General features: G+C 38.4%; 2 protein-coding genes across 2 annotated transcripts in view; both read left to right on the top strand.

Annotated features, from left to right (window-relative positions):
* Positions 1-3,100, top strand: part of LOC124169619 — a 31,710-nt gene extending 28,610 nt beyond the window's left edge. Inside the window, exon 12 of the mRNA XM_046548264.1 lies at positions 2,730-3,100. Coding sequence (XP_046404220.1) covers positions 2,730-2,808 — 79 coding nt within the window. The 3' untranslated portion in view covers positions 2,809-3,100. The remainder of the gene's footprint in view (positions 1-2,729) is intronic.
* Positions 3,101-7,001: 3,901 nt separating this feature from the next.
* Positions 7,002-16,581, top strand: part of LOC124168978 (protein sidekick) — a 238,533-nt gene continuing 228,953 nt past the window's right edge. The window contains exon 1 of the mRNA XM_046547402.1: positions 7,002-8,089. Within this exon, the coding sequence (XP_046403358.1) occupies positions 8,017-8,089 (73 nt within the window). The 5' untranslated portion in view covers positions 7,002-8,016. The remainder of the gene's footprint in view (positions 8,090-16,581) is intronic.

The raw sequence follows: 16,581 nt of genomic DNA, 5'->3' as shown, positions 1-16,581 counted from the left end.
GATTCATCATGAAAAACGAAAAAGAAGAAACTTTGTGCTTTCACATGAATATGTATTTATTCACACATTTACTCGACCATGGTTTCAACATTAGACGTTATCATCAGGTGAACTCTACAGAGGTCCATCACATCATTATATACCAGCCTCCCTTAGGAAAGGTATGGCAAGTGGAGGGGGGTTTCAGATGAGAGAGAGGCCGAAGGGTTCGTCATGTCATTAGCCCAGGAATTTAGGAGTGGAAGGCTTAACCCTTAGGCCTCGGGTACAATGCGAGTGGCGAGAGGCGGGCGGCGAGCGGCAAGCGGCGTGAGCAGCGCCGCTCTGACATCGGGCCTCATTTAGTTGCGTGTAAATCTATCGAGGGTAGGTACGATACGTTTGAGCGGCGAGCGACAGTGAGCGGCACCGCCCAGTGCCGCTCATGGTTCCAAGTCCAGACCGATTTCTTTTCCACTGCCGCTTGCCACACAGTAGATTCATCCTTCAGTGTAGTTGAAAATGTAAGCAGAGAAACATCAAAGTGGTGAGAATACGGCCAAACAAAGGAAGACTGAAGTTAGAAAAGGTGAGAAACCTGAGCGTTGCCGCTCGTATTGAAGCCACCGATGCCGCTCACGTGCCGCTCAGGTTGTCACTCGCCCCTTGCCGCTCGCCGCTCGTATCATACCCGAGGCCTAATACGGGCAACATATTTTTCTGACGTAATCAGGCAAGGTGAGTCCAATGGACTCTTTTAACTTATGCTTTTAATTTGAACTATTAAACAGTGAAAAATATTACTTTTAACATCTATTTGTACATATTGTGCACTATAGAACCATTTTACATAAAATTGATTATTTTTTGTTTAACAAAAGTTTTACATTACTTATTAATTTCATACATAGTCAAAAAGCGAGTACAGTAGACTCTTTTGATTAATTCTTTCTGTTTTCACTATATATTTATCGTTACATGTACATGGTGATAATTTTACATTATTTTGACAATTCAAACCAAATATTTGTAAAATGCACATTACTTTTTACATTTCGTGCAAGCAGACTCACCTTGCCCAGATTTGTGGAAATTCAGGGAAAAAATTTATTTTTTAAGTTACTTTAATTCCGTAACAAGTTTGAATTACTCTAATTTATAGGAAATATACAATTAGAAGAAGTAAAAAAATTACAACATGCTGACATTTCACTAACATAATAAAATTCTCAAAAATGTGATGCGATGAGTCCAAGAGACTCACCTTGACCGTATTAGGGTTTAAAGAGCTTTCCCCCTCCCTCATCTCTGTTGACCAATCCGTTCAACCTAGTTACCTTCCTCCCTCCCCCTCCAAGCCTGGTATAAATTATGTGATGGACCTCTGTAGAGTTCACCTGAAGATGACGTCTAATGTTAAAACCATGATCTTGAATGGTTTATTTGCCTCTGTAGATTATCCATTTTAGATTAGATTTGAGCATTCTCCTTCATTGAGGCATATCATTAAACCTTGATCCCGTGTGCGAGGTGTGCTAGAAGTAGGTTTATGACTTTCAGCTGGGGAAAAAACTGATATGCCTGGGGCACTGGCTTAGTCATGGGAGGGGTTTTTCGAGTTACAACCCCATAGTTTTGCCACTGTAAGGGGGGATACATGGAATTTATCTTCCCTTGACCTCAAAGCGAGGAAAATGAAGAGCACATTAGGAACTTACACTTATTCAAAATTAGGTAACCTAACCTTAGAATGATCTTGCCTCTCTCCAAAAATATAATCTAAATTTGTTGAATTAATGATGCACAGCAAACTCCCGATGATCCAGGCCAATGATGGGGAGAGGCGGAAAATAATCAGAAAACAGGAGTAACCCAAACTTTCACTTTAATATCATGTAATTTTGATGAATATGAATGCCTTCAGCAATAGGGTAGTTTTCTTCATCAAAGGAAACGAAAGGCATTGATTGCGATTCGTTACCCACCATTAGTGTATTCATAATATATGTATACAAATTATTTGGTTTTAGATATCCCAGTTTAGATGAATGTTAGTGGTCAATTTTAATCTCATTTGAAAAAGGCCAGATTGGCACCCATGCAATACCACTCAATGTGACGTCACAGGGACCTAGATTCTATACGAGTAGATAGGCATTTTACATCGTCTGAGATTACCAATACATGCATGAGGCACAGAGCTCAGGGAAACATCTCTTGATAATCACCTATTAAAATTGCCTAAGGTTAGCAAGTTTCCTTCGCATGACAGGGTATTAATAATCCTTATTTAAGCCAAGAGCTACCTGCTATCAGGATACCTACTCTATGTTACCGCCATGCTCAGCAGCAAGCAGCCTGCATTGTAGCGGTTTTCATAGTCTTACACCCAGGTGGCCTCACACAGCAGCAGCCAGAAGTCACACAGGCTTTTTCCAGCAATCATACTTAGCCATCGCATTTTCGCACGCTTGAAAATTTTCACTTTTCATTTAATGGCGAAAAATAGGTATCACCTTTTAAAAATCTAAAAACATGAAATACATACTCCAGGAGTAATAATATTTCGATTCAGGCAATACAAAAATAATAGGAAACCACCCTATTCTTATTGTGGAAGTGTGGGTTGAGGCCAGTGGTCTAGTCTAGGGTGAGCTCAATCCCCACTTATCTATCCATTATTTTTGTTCTCACTAGCAGTGGCTTGCTTCCTGTGTCCAGTAATTATGAAGTTTTAATATTTGTTACAGATATTTATACATCAGAGACAAAAATCAAGCTAAGAGGAATCCAGTGCAAGATGGAACAGATATACCACTGAACACTTAAGAGTGGAAGTGATTATGACAAATGGATCTTCAAGTTGGTTCAATTGTTGTTCCTCGGTGAATGCGAAAGCATACAGCTGAAATGACACTGTGTCTGGTATTTTGAGAGAAAATAACCAAGAAGCAATGAGTGCTCATTGTTGACCATGGAGAGATGTTAGATTTAAAACTCTGTGTAATAATTTCGAGAAATATTCGCACGAACTACTGAATGGAAGTCAGCCCCATCAGCAGAAACATTGACCTCAGTTTGGCAATAAAAAGAGGCTCATCAATGCCTATAATAATTTTTATATGTGAGTTCTATTTGGAAAACGTTGGATTAAGGTTGTTGTTTGGAGGTGGTTTATTATTTTCTGCAGGGCTTTGGTAGTAAGCAATATGTACCTCCCAATGAATATACATCTGAGGTGTAATATGCATGGACAAGTGGCTTTTTGATGCCCATAAATTATTTTTAAGCATATTTTGTAAAGATGCTGGAATCACTTTCTCTGGAGATATGCAAAGAAGGTGATCAAGAGCTCGAGCGTCTGTCAAGAGTCCTGTCTTTCCAAGTTTTCCAGAAATAACCGAAGGGTAGCAAAACCAATGTTCCTTTGCTTTTCGGTTACCTTGCAATGGGTGATTCCTTACGAATTCTACATCCCTCAATATTTTTCTCATTTGTGCAAATTGCACAATGCATTATCCCTTGTCAGTGGCCTTGGTTACATCTCCTAAATATCAACTCACTGTCAGATAAAATCAGAATCAAATCGGAAACATCTTGGTTATTCCTCTTTTATTTGGCGTTGCTTTATTACATTAGATCCAGATAAGGAGAACCCATCCTTCAGTCAAAGAATGCATATGGAAAAATATGTGTAAATATAGTCAAGCATATGGTGGAAAGTTATTCGGGCATTCCACCGGGTCAAGCGCTCCAACTCCATCTCAACCAACGTTTTAATGAATGAGTTGTCTCGTTCTCCAAACTCGTTCATCGAAACATTGGATGGAGTTGCAGCACCTGACCCGGTGGAATGCCTGAATAACCTTCCATGATTCGATACACCGGGAAAGCCTGCGATCATTCTTCATATGTAAGTATACTTTAGCTTACCCTTGAATATGCATGTAAGATAACATATGTGCCGAATAAGTAAGGATTGAAGCTGTGGAAATCCTAGTGAAGCTTGTTTATAATATGCATGCCTTTATTCGACCCTTGAGTCACTCTGAATATGATGACATTTGCGAGAAAAATGAAAAACATGGAATTTCATTTGACCAACTAAGTCTGATAAATCTGGTAACTTTGAATCTAATACATATTGAATTTTGCTCTTAATGTTAACAAATATCATCGTGGTATACATCTCTATGATATTGCGACCAATGGTCTATGAAAATTAATACCGTCAAGATTACACATATACTAGCATGAAATCATTCCACATTGCTCACAAAAATAGGGAAGTTCCCATTAACTGCTTGAGAATATGAGATATGGTTAATGAATCAATTTTTCACATGAAATGTATTTGATTAATCAATATTTTCAGTTTTTGATGACATCTGCTTTGTCATTCAACCATGGGATATTTCCACTCCTTGCTACACAACAACTTAGCTCCATATTATTACCAGCATCAACCTATTAATAAGTAATTTAAAATGTTGTTGCAGCCCCATATAGACAAGCCAACCCAGACGGCACAGAATCCTCCGTATCTAATTCGTATGCAGATAGTATCCATTGACTACCGCTCCGTCACTTTTTGTCAATGGATACTATCTGCATACGAATTAGATACGGAGGATTCTGTGCCGTCTGGGAAGGTTGTGAATTATGCTAAGAACTGTTATGCCATTGAAATATCTAAAAGTAAAGAAATCATGAATGATTGCAATTTATTTGAAACAATGGTTGCTGAGTGAATGATGGGTGTAATTCACTTTCTTGTCATATTGTTAGAACATAACTAATTAATGGGAGAGATTCAATGAGTAGATTTTTTGTAATCATGCTCAGTACAGTCCAATCAAGAGTGTGATATGGAACAAGGGACCTGGCAGAGTTGCAATGTTGATGATGAGAAACAAATACAAGAATTGGCTTTTACCATCTGAATGAGGGTACGAAGGAGAATGGAGAAGTTAACTTAGGCAGAGAGAGAAAGAATTGGTAAGAAGGAAATGAACATAAATTGATTAGCATTGACATTAAGTTTTTCAAAAGTGAGTTAGACAATATCCTTAGTGCTCGACAGTGTACTTTTTAATACAAACTGAAATTTACTTACTCATTATCAATTACTAATAATCCTGATGTTAAATGCTATTTATTTTCCTAACTGATAGAATGCAAAATACTTTTGGCCTTCTGACAGGATAATGTTTTTTTTACAATGCTGAAGTTTCAAAAAAATGACCTTCAGAGCATGTTCTCATGGCTATGTCGGGATTCACTCTCACATCATTCATATTAATTGGATTGTGTTTGTGAATCCAGGCAAAGCAGTGAGACCGTACTCTTAAGATGAAAAACAAAATATTTTTTTAATGTGCATATCATTCGAAAGAAATTTCCTTAAAAATTGTTGCAGCTGAGAGAAATTCTGTGACTTAAAATTAAAATATCATGTGGTATATTTTAAGCCTTCAGTGGTGAAGTTCACATTAATTGTCACGGAAAAATATTCCTCTGAATCAAGAATTGAACCGTGGATCTTCGACTTTCTGGGCTACTGCGCTATCTAGGTTACTTAATTCCCATGGCAATTTAAAAGCGAGAACCTTTGACGGAAAGTCTCAAGCAGCAGATAATATCCATCAAATATCTAAATTAGGATGCTATATATCCAAAACTCGTTGTTATTATAGAATGGATATTTTGACAATGTTACATAGATATCCCACTCATAACATCCATGACGAGCTATTATCGACTCGTTACATGATATGAATAAGATCTGGGGCACAGCTAGGAGTTGAGGCATGAGGAGGAGGGGGGGGTTTGAGGCGCAACTATAACGGAGGGGCGGCAGGGGGTGGTATACCCGCCAAGGTAAGCAGGAGGTTTGGGAACCCTCCCCAAGAACAATTTTAAGATAAATGGTTCCTAATGGTGAGTTTTAAGACATTCTGAGAGATATTTTATTAATCCTTACACTATTCTATTGGCAATATGAATCCAATAAGTTAAATGGATTAAACTTAAAAATTTCTCTGAGCTCTGGGGGGGTTTATCCTCCAAAACCCCCCTCGCTGTGCCAATGATGAAGATATCTAAGAGACAGTGGCGTAGCCAGGCCAGGGGGGGTCCAAAACCAGGGTGGAAAATTTTTTAAAAACAGGGTACTAAGTAATGCGTTTTAAACTAATTTTAACACCTTTCATAAACGAAAAAACTTCATTTTTTAAAGAAATATTTTGTAAATTCATGATTTTTCAATATTTTATTTTCTTTTATGAAGGAGGAAAATAACTATATTTTATATTTCAGGGGGTTGTCCGGACCCCCCGCATCCCCCCCCTGGCTGAGCCACTGCTAAAAGTTGTAATATGGACCTCCACGTCCACCGTTGCACATTGCTGCGACGTTGTTCTTTGGTCTTTTGGATATTTGACTGATACCCATAAACCTCAGTTGGATTTACACAGTTATTGCACGGATATCATATGTTAACGCCAAAAATATTGCTTGGATGTTGTTGGAATCAATTGCTGCTTGGGGTAGCATAAAATATATTATACACTTAAAATTTAGAGTCACTTTTCGGCATAATGACCGAAAATATAATCTAGCTTTTCATATTGATCTTTTCAACCCCAATTTTGACCCACTATGACTAATTCACCGTTTTCGATGCTCCTAAAGTATTGTTGACCGACCATTCGTATTCGAAGTACCTTTTCTAACGGCCGCGGATGGCAGGTGCTTCTACTCCGCCACGTAGTTCGTGTGCAGACCGCAACGGTCCCAAGAGATGAGGCACTGGGGTAGCGGCGGACGGTTGAAGGGAAAGGAAAAAGACCGGTTTTCGAGACGTGCGCTTGAAAGAAGCCCCGCAAGTTCTGCCTGCACGAAACGGAGGGCGTCCGCGCATGCGCAGTAGACTCGCCGCGTCGAATTCCACGTTTTTTTTCCTTCTTTTCCTCCCCTTCCCCTCTCTCTAACCCCCTCCACAATTCAGTCGTGGACGGAGCTGGAGAGTGGAGGGAAGGTACGATCGAGTGTTGTGGCTCTGTCCCGAGCGGTTAAGACTGGAATCCTGGAATCACCTGAAATCCTGAAGGATTACTCCCTTGGATATTTTCTCACCTTTCGGAAGTTCATTGCAAACGTGTGACAGTTTCGCGCGTCGCCTAAACAAACAGTGTTACCCAGCAACCGGCAAGATTTTCGAAAACTTGACTCAACGATGTTCGAGTGCCCTTACCTGTGAAGGAAGAAGATATCTTTTTTATGCTTAGCGTCGCGTTTAAGTGACGACAGTGGAATAATCTGGACTCTTTATAGATAATCATAATAGTATGGCCAGTTGGTTGCCGTGTTCGTGGTGGACGGATGGATGAAAGTCTCAGGTGTGTATCTCACGCTTGCCAGCGGTCAAGATCGAAAGTTAACGGTTGACGGCTAATCTCCTTACCTGGAACGTTTTGTGCTTTCAGCTGGCTCAGGGTTTCTGACTCTTGTTCACAATTTTTTGCGAAGTTTATGCCACTTTTTGTGTTCAACCCGTGGATATTTATTTCCTTCCGAAGTGTGATTACTTTCGATTTGTGTGTGTTTTGTTGTGGATTATAAAAGAAACAAAGACGTGACCATGTTGTCACTCCAAAATATGTTTCCTAAAACGTGAAAACTTATAGTTTGGTTATGCTCTTTCGTCGTGGAAGCAGGCGGGGGACGATATGGATTTAACTTAATAGTGCAGAATGTAAGACTTTTCGGATTAGCGGATCGTTTTGGATACTCGTATTTTTTTATAATTATTTTTGGACGAGCGGTTTTTAAACTATAGGTGGTCGTCACGCCGAAGGTGCTCGTCCAGCAGAAATCTTTGGTGTCTCAACACCGGTGTGCGTGTGTTTTTTTGTTGTTGTTGTTGTGTTTGAGTGCGTGTGATAAGTGTCTGCACTTCTGCTCATCGCTGTTTTGGATACGAATCAACAGGTTTCCCCGTTAACTTTTTGTGTTTCCTCCCCATTACTCGTTGCCATGGCTGCCTCGTCGAGCATCTTTCCGCTGAGATTGTTGTGCACCTTCGGGATTCTCCTGGCTGTTATTCAAGGTAATGATCCCTAACTTATCACGATCACGAATTTTCTCCAACATTAAAACTTAATCCGGGGGTCCTGCTTGGTTTTCAGTGTATCCAAGGTGTTGCGTTTCTTTTATCCTGAATTCTTTCGTGCATTTATTGAGTTTACTCAAAGATTTCCCGGGTTTTTCATCGAGTGGTAAAACGTTGTGGTGACTTCACTTTACCAACGTTTCGAGGGCCATCATCTTCAGGGTGGAAAGGCGGGCTAAGCCCGCGAAACGTCGGAATATAACGAATTCACAACTCTGCGGGTAACCTGAGAAAAGTTCCTGAAAGCCATACTCAGGAGATGCTGAAATCTTTCAGCTTTGCTTTTTGGTTTTTGCCTGACTTTTAACTTTCCGACTGTAGTCTTCTAAGCGGTCATAGTCGTCTATTTATTGTCTTGCATTTGAATGAGTCATGAAGGATTTCATGGTCCTCTTTCTGTCACTGTATGTAATTATTTGTTCATCAAAAATAGCTTAAGGCTATCTGCGACTTATATTGTCTCTCTTATCATTCCGAAATTGGAAAATTCTAAAATCCGACGTGAAATAAACGAAGTATTTGTGTACATCTGGAGAAGAAGTGTCTTAAGTATGTTCACCAGAAAAATATTATAGGATCCTATGGACCGATGATCTGTCATTGCTAAGCATTTATTTACCTGTGGCATGTGCTGAATTATTTCTGCGGTGTAGGAGTTTATGGAATGGATTTTTAACGAGTCCCTGGCGACGTAATAAACATTTTATCCCTTGATTCAGTCTTATATTTAGTTATTGTTTCTGTTCATTCTACTCTGTTTGCTTTCAGATTCCCGGTAGGTATTGTTGTGTTTTTGTTCCTGAAAACTTCACCAAAGTAACCGTACTTTTCTTGAATTGGAAATGTATTTCAGTTTTTACTTTTTTTTGGAGGAATAGCCGCGGAAATCATCCGAAATGCATTGAAAACGAATTTTCCGTTTAAATATTTGATATCAACGTAGACGTATTATGTCGTTTACTTTTTATCAACAATATAATTTTTAGTTGACAGCTGTAAAAAATTCAATCGGTGGCTGTTCCAGCTTAAATACATTTTTCTTGCTCGAGATTTATTGTCGGAATCACGGATTACGACTGTAGCCTGGGCTATTATTGACTGGACTCGTAGAATCCTTTCTGGTTAACTGTATGTATCTCAAACTTACATATCCCTATGCATAAACTTACATACTTTGAAAAGAAGTACTTCCAAAACTTCCCTGTTTTTGTGATTGATGGGACCGATCACCTGTATATTTCCCCATTCTTCATTCATATCCAGACATTTTTCTTTGTATAATTACCAATTCCGCCTATCAATTATCGCAAATCTGATAACAGGGATGTTACATCTTTATATTTATAGCCCGTTTCAAATATGTCATTATTTATGTTTAAATATTGTAAATCGTTTCTTGACCGTTGGAAGGTAAAATAAAATCCTAGTCAACCGACGCGACGGGATACCCGGAGTACCTACTAGCTCCGGAAATTACCCTCCTATTCTCGATGACATAATTTGTTTCACCTGCCAACATCAAACGCTTCATGGTGTATTCGGAATTGGGGTTGCTACTAGGATGTTCTTCTTACTGTATGCTCCAGGGTACTCAATCCATCAAGATGCACGGTTCACACCTCCTCTAAATGTGATGAAACAATTTTTACTTGTTATTTTGCGTTAAGAACACGATCAGTTTTTCCCGTTCTCTAGAGCTATAGCTCCAGTGATAGTTTTTCAGGGACCAAAAGAGTGATCGCTCAACCTATCATTTTCGCCTTTTAAGGGTTACCCAGATGCTAAGCGAATTAGGTTGGGAAACACGGAGGCTGCGCGCTGGGCTTAGATTGCTTGAACAATTGAGAATGGATATCTTTTAGAGCGACACGGAGAAGATAATGTTAGAGCCCCATATATCTTCAGGTCCGAAAGAAGCGATCTTCGGGTCCGAAAGAAGCGATAAATTAAGAGAGATATTTTGCCGATCCGATATACATGGCAATTCCTTTTTTTTCCTGAACCATAAAGGACTTAAATGAATGCTAGTCTTACATTAGAGCATTTCCTTTTATGTGTAAACGACTGGTGTCCTAACACCGCCTGCCACACGCCTTTTAAGCGGCTTTCGGGGTAGTATGTAGATGTAGATTTTCTGAATCACACGGCTATTCCAACTGTCGCTTTTTCCATCGCTTATTCCGACGCTTTCCGTATTTATAACTGTCATTCATGGTAAAAGCCAGGTGTAGCATTATAATCACTGTTAGCGGCCGCACGTTCTTATTGGCTGAAGGACGGAACCAGCGATGGTTTCAGCGACGGAAAAAGGGACGTACGGAGTGATGGAATAAGGGATGATATTTCCGTCCTTCGAGCCATCGCGGAAAATGATAGGGAGAAACGATCTTTTTTTTTCGCCCATATCGGACCAATCGCTGGAGCTGTCCCTCGAAAGGCACGGAAAAAATGACGGTGTGATTCATGCTTTAGAAATTTCTATGATATCATCCAGATCGGTTTCAAATGTGTTATTTCTGCCATGCAATTACAAAGTTCCTATTTCTTAGAAATGTTTACTCTAATGATTCAGCGTAGCGCAGGTTTATTGGATTCACTTAGAACATGATGTCTATAAAGAAATAAACGTCCACGTGATTCACGTCATTGTTACTTAAATCGTGATGGCACGAGTTATGACTGTTGAGCAATGTCATTTTTTCCGAAAAACGTTGTTTTTCAGTCACGTGCTTATTATTTTCTATTTCATTCTCCCTGTGTAGGTACTTGTAATTTCTCAATGAACGTAGAATAAATATTCTAATCTTTTAATTTCTTCCCCTATTATTGGATGGTTTTCTGTGTGTATATTCGGCTTCCATTAGGATACCCACTAAGGAAAATATTCATGTCGAAGTTGTTTCGGGTTTCCCACCGGGTGAGGTTCTCTATCTCAGCCGACGTTTCGATGGCCGTGTCGTCCATCGTCATCAGGGTTTGACAGGAATCAACGTCGGGGCCCTGATGACGATGGCCATCGTAACGTCGGCAGAGATAGAGAACCTCACCCGGTGGGAAACCCGAAACAACTTCAATATCATCGTAAGGCGGAAAACCTCAGATATTTCTTCAAGTCAAAATTTTTTTTATATATACACGGAAAGCTTTACACTCAAAACTGCCTGGTTTAGGATCAAAATGGGATATATCGTGTGTAGGAATAATTTTTATATTTAGGAGGTAGTGTTTTTCTGATTTTCTTGCTAGGTTAGTTCAAAGGTATACATTGCAGCCATCATTGAACGATCTCAAACCAATTGGATTGCCGCACTGCTTTGTAAAAAGCTCTACATTTATGGTGAAAGGGTCAAGATACTCGCGCGTTTAAATTGGATATAGTATTACCCGTCATAGGTGCATGTTTTCATTATTGATGTCGTTTCCAGTGCAAATACGTCTTGAATTAGTAACGTTTAACCGCATCTAAGGATATGATCCTCACAGAATGGCTCCGTAATGGTCCTGCATGCCTAATTTGTCGCCTTCTATTTTTATTAGCAAATTTCATACATTTTTTTATTGCTATGAATGAAATCGAGGGGGGCTATCAATCTGGGTTAATATCCCCAATTTTCGCTACTTAGCTCAAAATTTACCCTTTCATGTAGAATTGTTCTCCTTCCAAGGAGAATGGAGAATCTCACCCGGTGTGAAACCCGAGAAAACTTCACTGCAATTGTTCGCCGGAAAAAAAACAAAAATAATATGTAAAATTGTGCTAATACATAGTCAAAATTCTCGTCGTTTACATATAATCTCTTTTGTTTACTCAAAATAGTTATCATTCTGTTTATTTTATGCAACAATGAATCTTTATGGAGGCCGTTACCATCCGTCCTACCCTTGGATATTATCGTTGCAAGGTTGACCTTAGTAAGGTATGTAAGAGATCGCAACTGTACTTGTCTTACAAAGAATCTAATCTTACTAGAAATCTGTATCTTTTTAATGTAGTTGAGTGTTTGTCATGTGATATATTTCCAAAAATACGGCGTGATGGGTATTTTCACTCAAAATATAGAGTTAAATAATTGTAATAAAGTAGAAATGGTTAGCGGGTACTGCAATGTATATTTTCTTCAGTTCTGTTTACATTATAGACTGGTTTTTCATTCCTTCTTCAGCCCTGAAAATTTGAATGTGAGCATAAAATATTTGAATGCGACATAGTAGTGAACAATACTTCTGAGGTATACTTCTTTTCTGAAGACAATATCGTTCCACCCCCCCACCCTTCTCACGTGACTATTTATTCTGGCAGGTTTAAAATTCAGGGTTAATTTCAATGTTAGTCCTGATGATGCTGTAGTGCAGTGAAACATGTTGACCCATTTTTAAATAAATATTAATTTGGAAAAGTGCACAGTACCTTTACTTCATATCCTTCAATGGAATTCCATAAAGTATTAGTCTCCACAATTCATTTCACTGAATTTGTCAGGTTTTTCTCTATGGTTCTACGCGTTGCATCGAGCGATGCATAATTGTGAGTGCTCACACTACCCATAAGGACGAGTATTTGTAAGTGCATAATTTTATTATGAAACTATAGTGTAGTGTAATGAGCCGACACTGATTCCGTGCCAGAAACCCGCCAACATACTCTAGTGTTATTATGTAGCAGTAGAATTTCTATCTTTCTGACTCAGACGCAGAAAATTGCTATCGATCTACGTTCGAAGGATTTTCTTTAAATATCACGGAAACATGGGAATAAAACACGTTTTCCCATTAGCAAACCCACAAATCGAAAACGCCCGAAAAATTTGAACGGGAGAGTCAAGAGAAAATTATGATTTCTAGTCGAAGGCACGATTCTTATAAATATTGCGACGATAACACAAAAAGCGTGACGTGTCGATTTGGAAAACTAGGTCCCACCCGAATCACGCCAACTTCTAGGTTAGCGAAGAAGATTGCCCCAAAAAGAAATTCACGTCAATAATGCGCGAATTAGTTTCTAAATCCGTGGTGAATGCTATGCCAAAAACAGTCATGGCGAATGATGATTATATATTTGGTACAACTTAATTTTTTTCGAAAAAGTACGAAAACATTCATTGGTAAAATAATTTTTCTGACCGTCAAAGTCACGTTTCACGATAAAAATTATTGTAATATATCATTCCACAGTTACACCACGTTAAATTCAATGAAATTATATACTTGTTTACTATTACAGAGTTTTCGTTTTAGGTAGAGAATTTGAAAATAACATTTAGATCCTGCTAAGCTAGAGGCTTGATATCAGATTCCACCACAATCCGTTCCAATGATCATACATATCATCACATCAAATAAAAGCAACAATCTTATCCAGATTATGCACACATGCGAAATAACATAATTATGGAATCAACTATACCAGAATGTTGCAACCACAAATACGGTGTACTGTACAATGTACAGACTACGGCTGTCAAAAGTTACCCCAATCAACGGTATTTTCGATAGAAGCAAAACTTATTCTTCCTATCTAAATTTCGCGCTGGCGATGATACATACCATTCATTCCGTAGCTTAAGAGCGGTTCAAAATGACCCACAGATTCGTACTTTACATTTTTTAATTCTTTTTACACGAAAAATTATATTTTATGCTCAGACCCAGATGGTTTGATCTTTCGTCTACGCTTGTTCCCGTGAGAGTTACTCCTGGGTCCCACACAGCTTCAACAAGACAACAAGCTGAAATCAGATCATTAATACATGAACATAATAGCGTCGAATAGGTATCAACGCAGTAATCCCATGAAATCACTAATGGTGTTTTAATTGAGCTGAATTAGTTGAGTCAATGTGAAATGAACTCACTCACTGTCGCTTCCTTGACGGAAAGCGTAATTCTCTTCTGTACGCCGTTAAACTCCTTCTAGAAAATAACTTGCTTTTTTAATACCTGATTTAAAGAAGTCTATATATTATCATGCATATTTTTCCAATTACGGAAAGACGAATTATGAAGTACATTACTTTTCGCAGACCGAAAGGAAAGTAAAAAAAATGCAGTAAGCATACTGTCGTATGGGATTGCAGTGATCAAATTGAAATAAAACCATTATTAATGTCACATCAGTGTATCTATCATTCTTTTCTTAATCAAAAGTGATTTTATCAGGTCATTCATGCTTACTCCACGAGTATTATAGCTGGCGGTCAAAAGCGAATCTCTGAAGAGATAATTTTCCATTCATTCTTTCTCATTATAATCTAGTACCATCATTTTATATTTTACTTCACTTTTTTGTTTCCCTTATCACAGATCTTATAAACTCTTCATGGGCCCAATCATGCCTTAATGCATCCGTCATTTATAATCCCTCATGTTGGCAATGCAGTATAATACCATCGATTCTAATCCGTTATGGGGTACAAATGCCTTCATGTAGCTTGTTTGCTAGTGAATTGTATATTTTCTTTCGAGGAAAATTTTGGACTATTCTCCCTCAGTTTGTACGTAGTTAAGTAAGAACTTATCATTAAATTCCTGTAACTCGGGGATGCTATTGCGATTTGGTGCTCTAACTGCCCTCCGTGGAATCTCTTGCCTTCTGCCGAATTGAATTTTAAATCCTCTCCGATCGAGGTAAAGGTGCTTTGGTTGGACTGGTTTTATGTCGTTGACGCCCGGGGCATGGATGTGTTGACCGGTAGCTGTTGGTGAGAGCTGAAAGCCCCATAAGTTCGGCTTATGACAGGAAATCATGATGGGTAGGTTGAAAGGACGGACGTTAAGGATGAAAGTGGGGGAAATGCCAGTTTGTATATCTCAGTTTCTTCGGGGAGTGGCCGGAAAGGAAAGGACGATGACGCCATAGTATAACGACTATGACACGGAGAAGATTTGTGCTCTTTGCACGCCGTACCGACGTGAAAATTTATAGGTAACTAAAATGCAACTCCGTAATGTCGAAATCCATTGCTCGAAGTTTTGATGGCAATTCGAAAAGTTTAATTATATGCATTGACTTATATTGTTATATTGTTAATCTAGTACTTCAATTTTTCTGTAATATTTCGAGTCAATTTTGATGTGACATTAAATGATGTTATTTTCTCAAGATAACCAAAATCCCGCCTAACCATTTTCCCGAATTTTCGAGTGTAAGTCCTGTGGTAGGCAGCCTAAGTCATAAGGAATATTTATTTTTTTAAAATATTGGAAAATGTTTGCCTCCCCGTCGCGTCGTAAGGAGAATTCACTTTTTGAAATTGCGAGTTGCTCCAAGACATTTTTGTAAAATCTCGGCGAGATTGGTTATGAACCGTTATGCTTATATTTTCGCAAGCTTTCTAATTTTATTGACCGATTTATTTTTTCTTTCTTTTGGCCTCAATTTTTTTATGTTGATTAGCTCCTCGGAGTATAGTATAAGAATGATACGCAAACTTTTTGGCCAACGTTTTGATATATCTTTTTGTATCTTCTTCCGATTTTTTTGCTACAGTATTTTTATTTATTTTTAATATTTTTCTGTTGACAATCATTAAACAGATCATTGCAAAAGTTCCCTGAAGAAGATATAAAAATGTATCGAAAGTTTGGCCAAAAATTTTGCATATCTTTCTTTAAAAAATGCTCCGTGACGCTAATAAACATTCTATTGATCGTTAACTATTGACTTTAGGAACCTTTTAGAAAAGAATTTAAATTTCTGCCAGCGTAAGCGTGGTTTCCTCATGATAATGATCTCAAGCACCTTTTGAAGAGCGCTCATTTTGTGCAGTTAGCATCTCTATTATAAGAGTGACGGTCTTTATATTTTCTTGGGGAAGTGATGTGGAGGGCCTCGAAATCTGCTATTTTGGAACGAGCCGATGTCAGTACAACATGAATAATTGTTCCCGTATCTTATGCATGTCTACAATTAGACTGATGACCATTCAAATAGATGAATTCTTAGAGTTTTTTTGTCATCTAAGAGCGAGAATTCGGCGTAACTGCTGTCGTGCTACGCCGGCGATAACAAGCATTTGAACACTGAAGCTGATATCGGCATCTTACTAATGTGAGGAGTCTATGTTAAGCATACTGTTATCGTTTCATTTCTTGGTGCGTGGTCTGATTGTGGAATCATTTCAATGTAATTAGCGAAATTGAAGAATTGAAGTATGTTATCATAGTTGTTAAATGATTTTAATTCCTGAAAACTGTTATCTCTTTTCCCTTACTAAAGGAAAGATATGCTAGGAATTACTCTGAATAGGGTGGTTTCCTATTATTTTTTTATTGCTTTAATCGAAAGATTATTACTCCTGGAGTACGTATTTCATGCTTTTAGATTTCTATGACGATATCTATTTTTCGCGATTAAATGAAAAGTGAAAATTTTCAAGCGCGCGAAAACGCGACGCGTAAGTAGGAATGATGGGAAAAAAGTCCGTGTGACG

Source organism: Ischnura elegans, chromosome 12 (assembly GCF_921293095.1).
Source record: "Ischnura elegans chromosome 12, ioIscEleg1.1, whole genome shotgun sequence".
In the NCBI taxonomy this organism is placed as follows: domain Eukaryota; kingdom Metazoa; phylum Arthropoda; class Insecta; order Odonata; family Coenagrionidae; genus Ischnura; species Ischnura elegans.
Note: the sequence above shows the minus strand (reverse complement) of the source record. Positions and strands in the feature narration are given on the sequence as shown.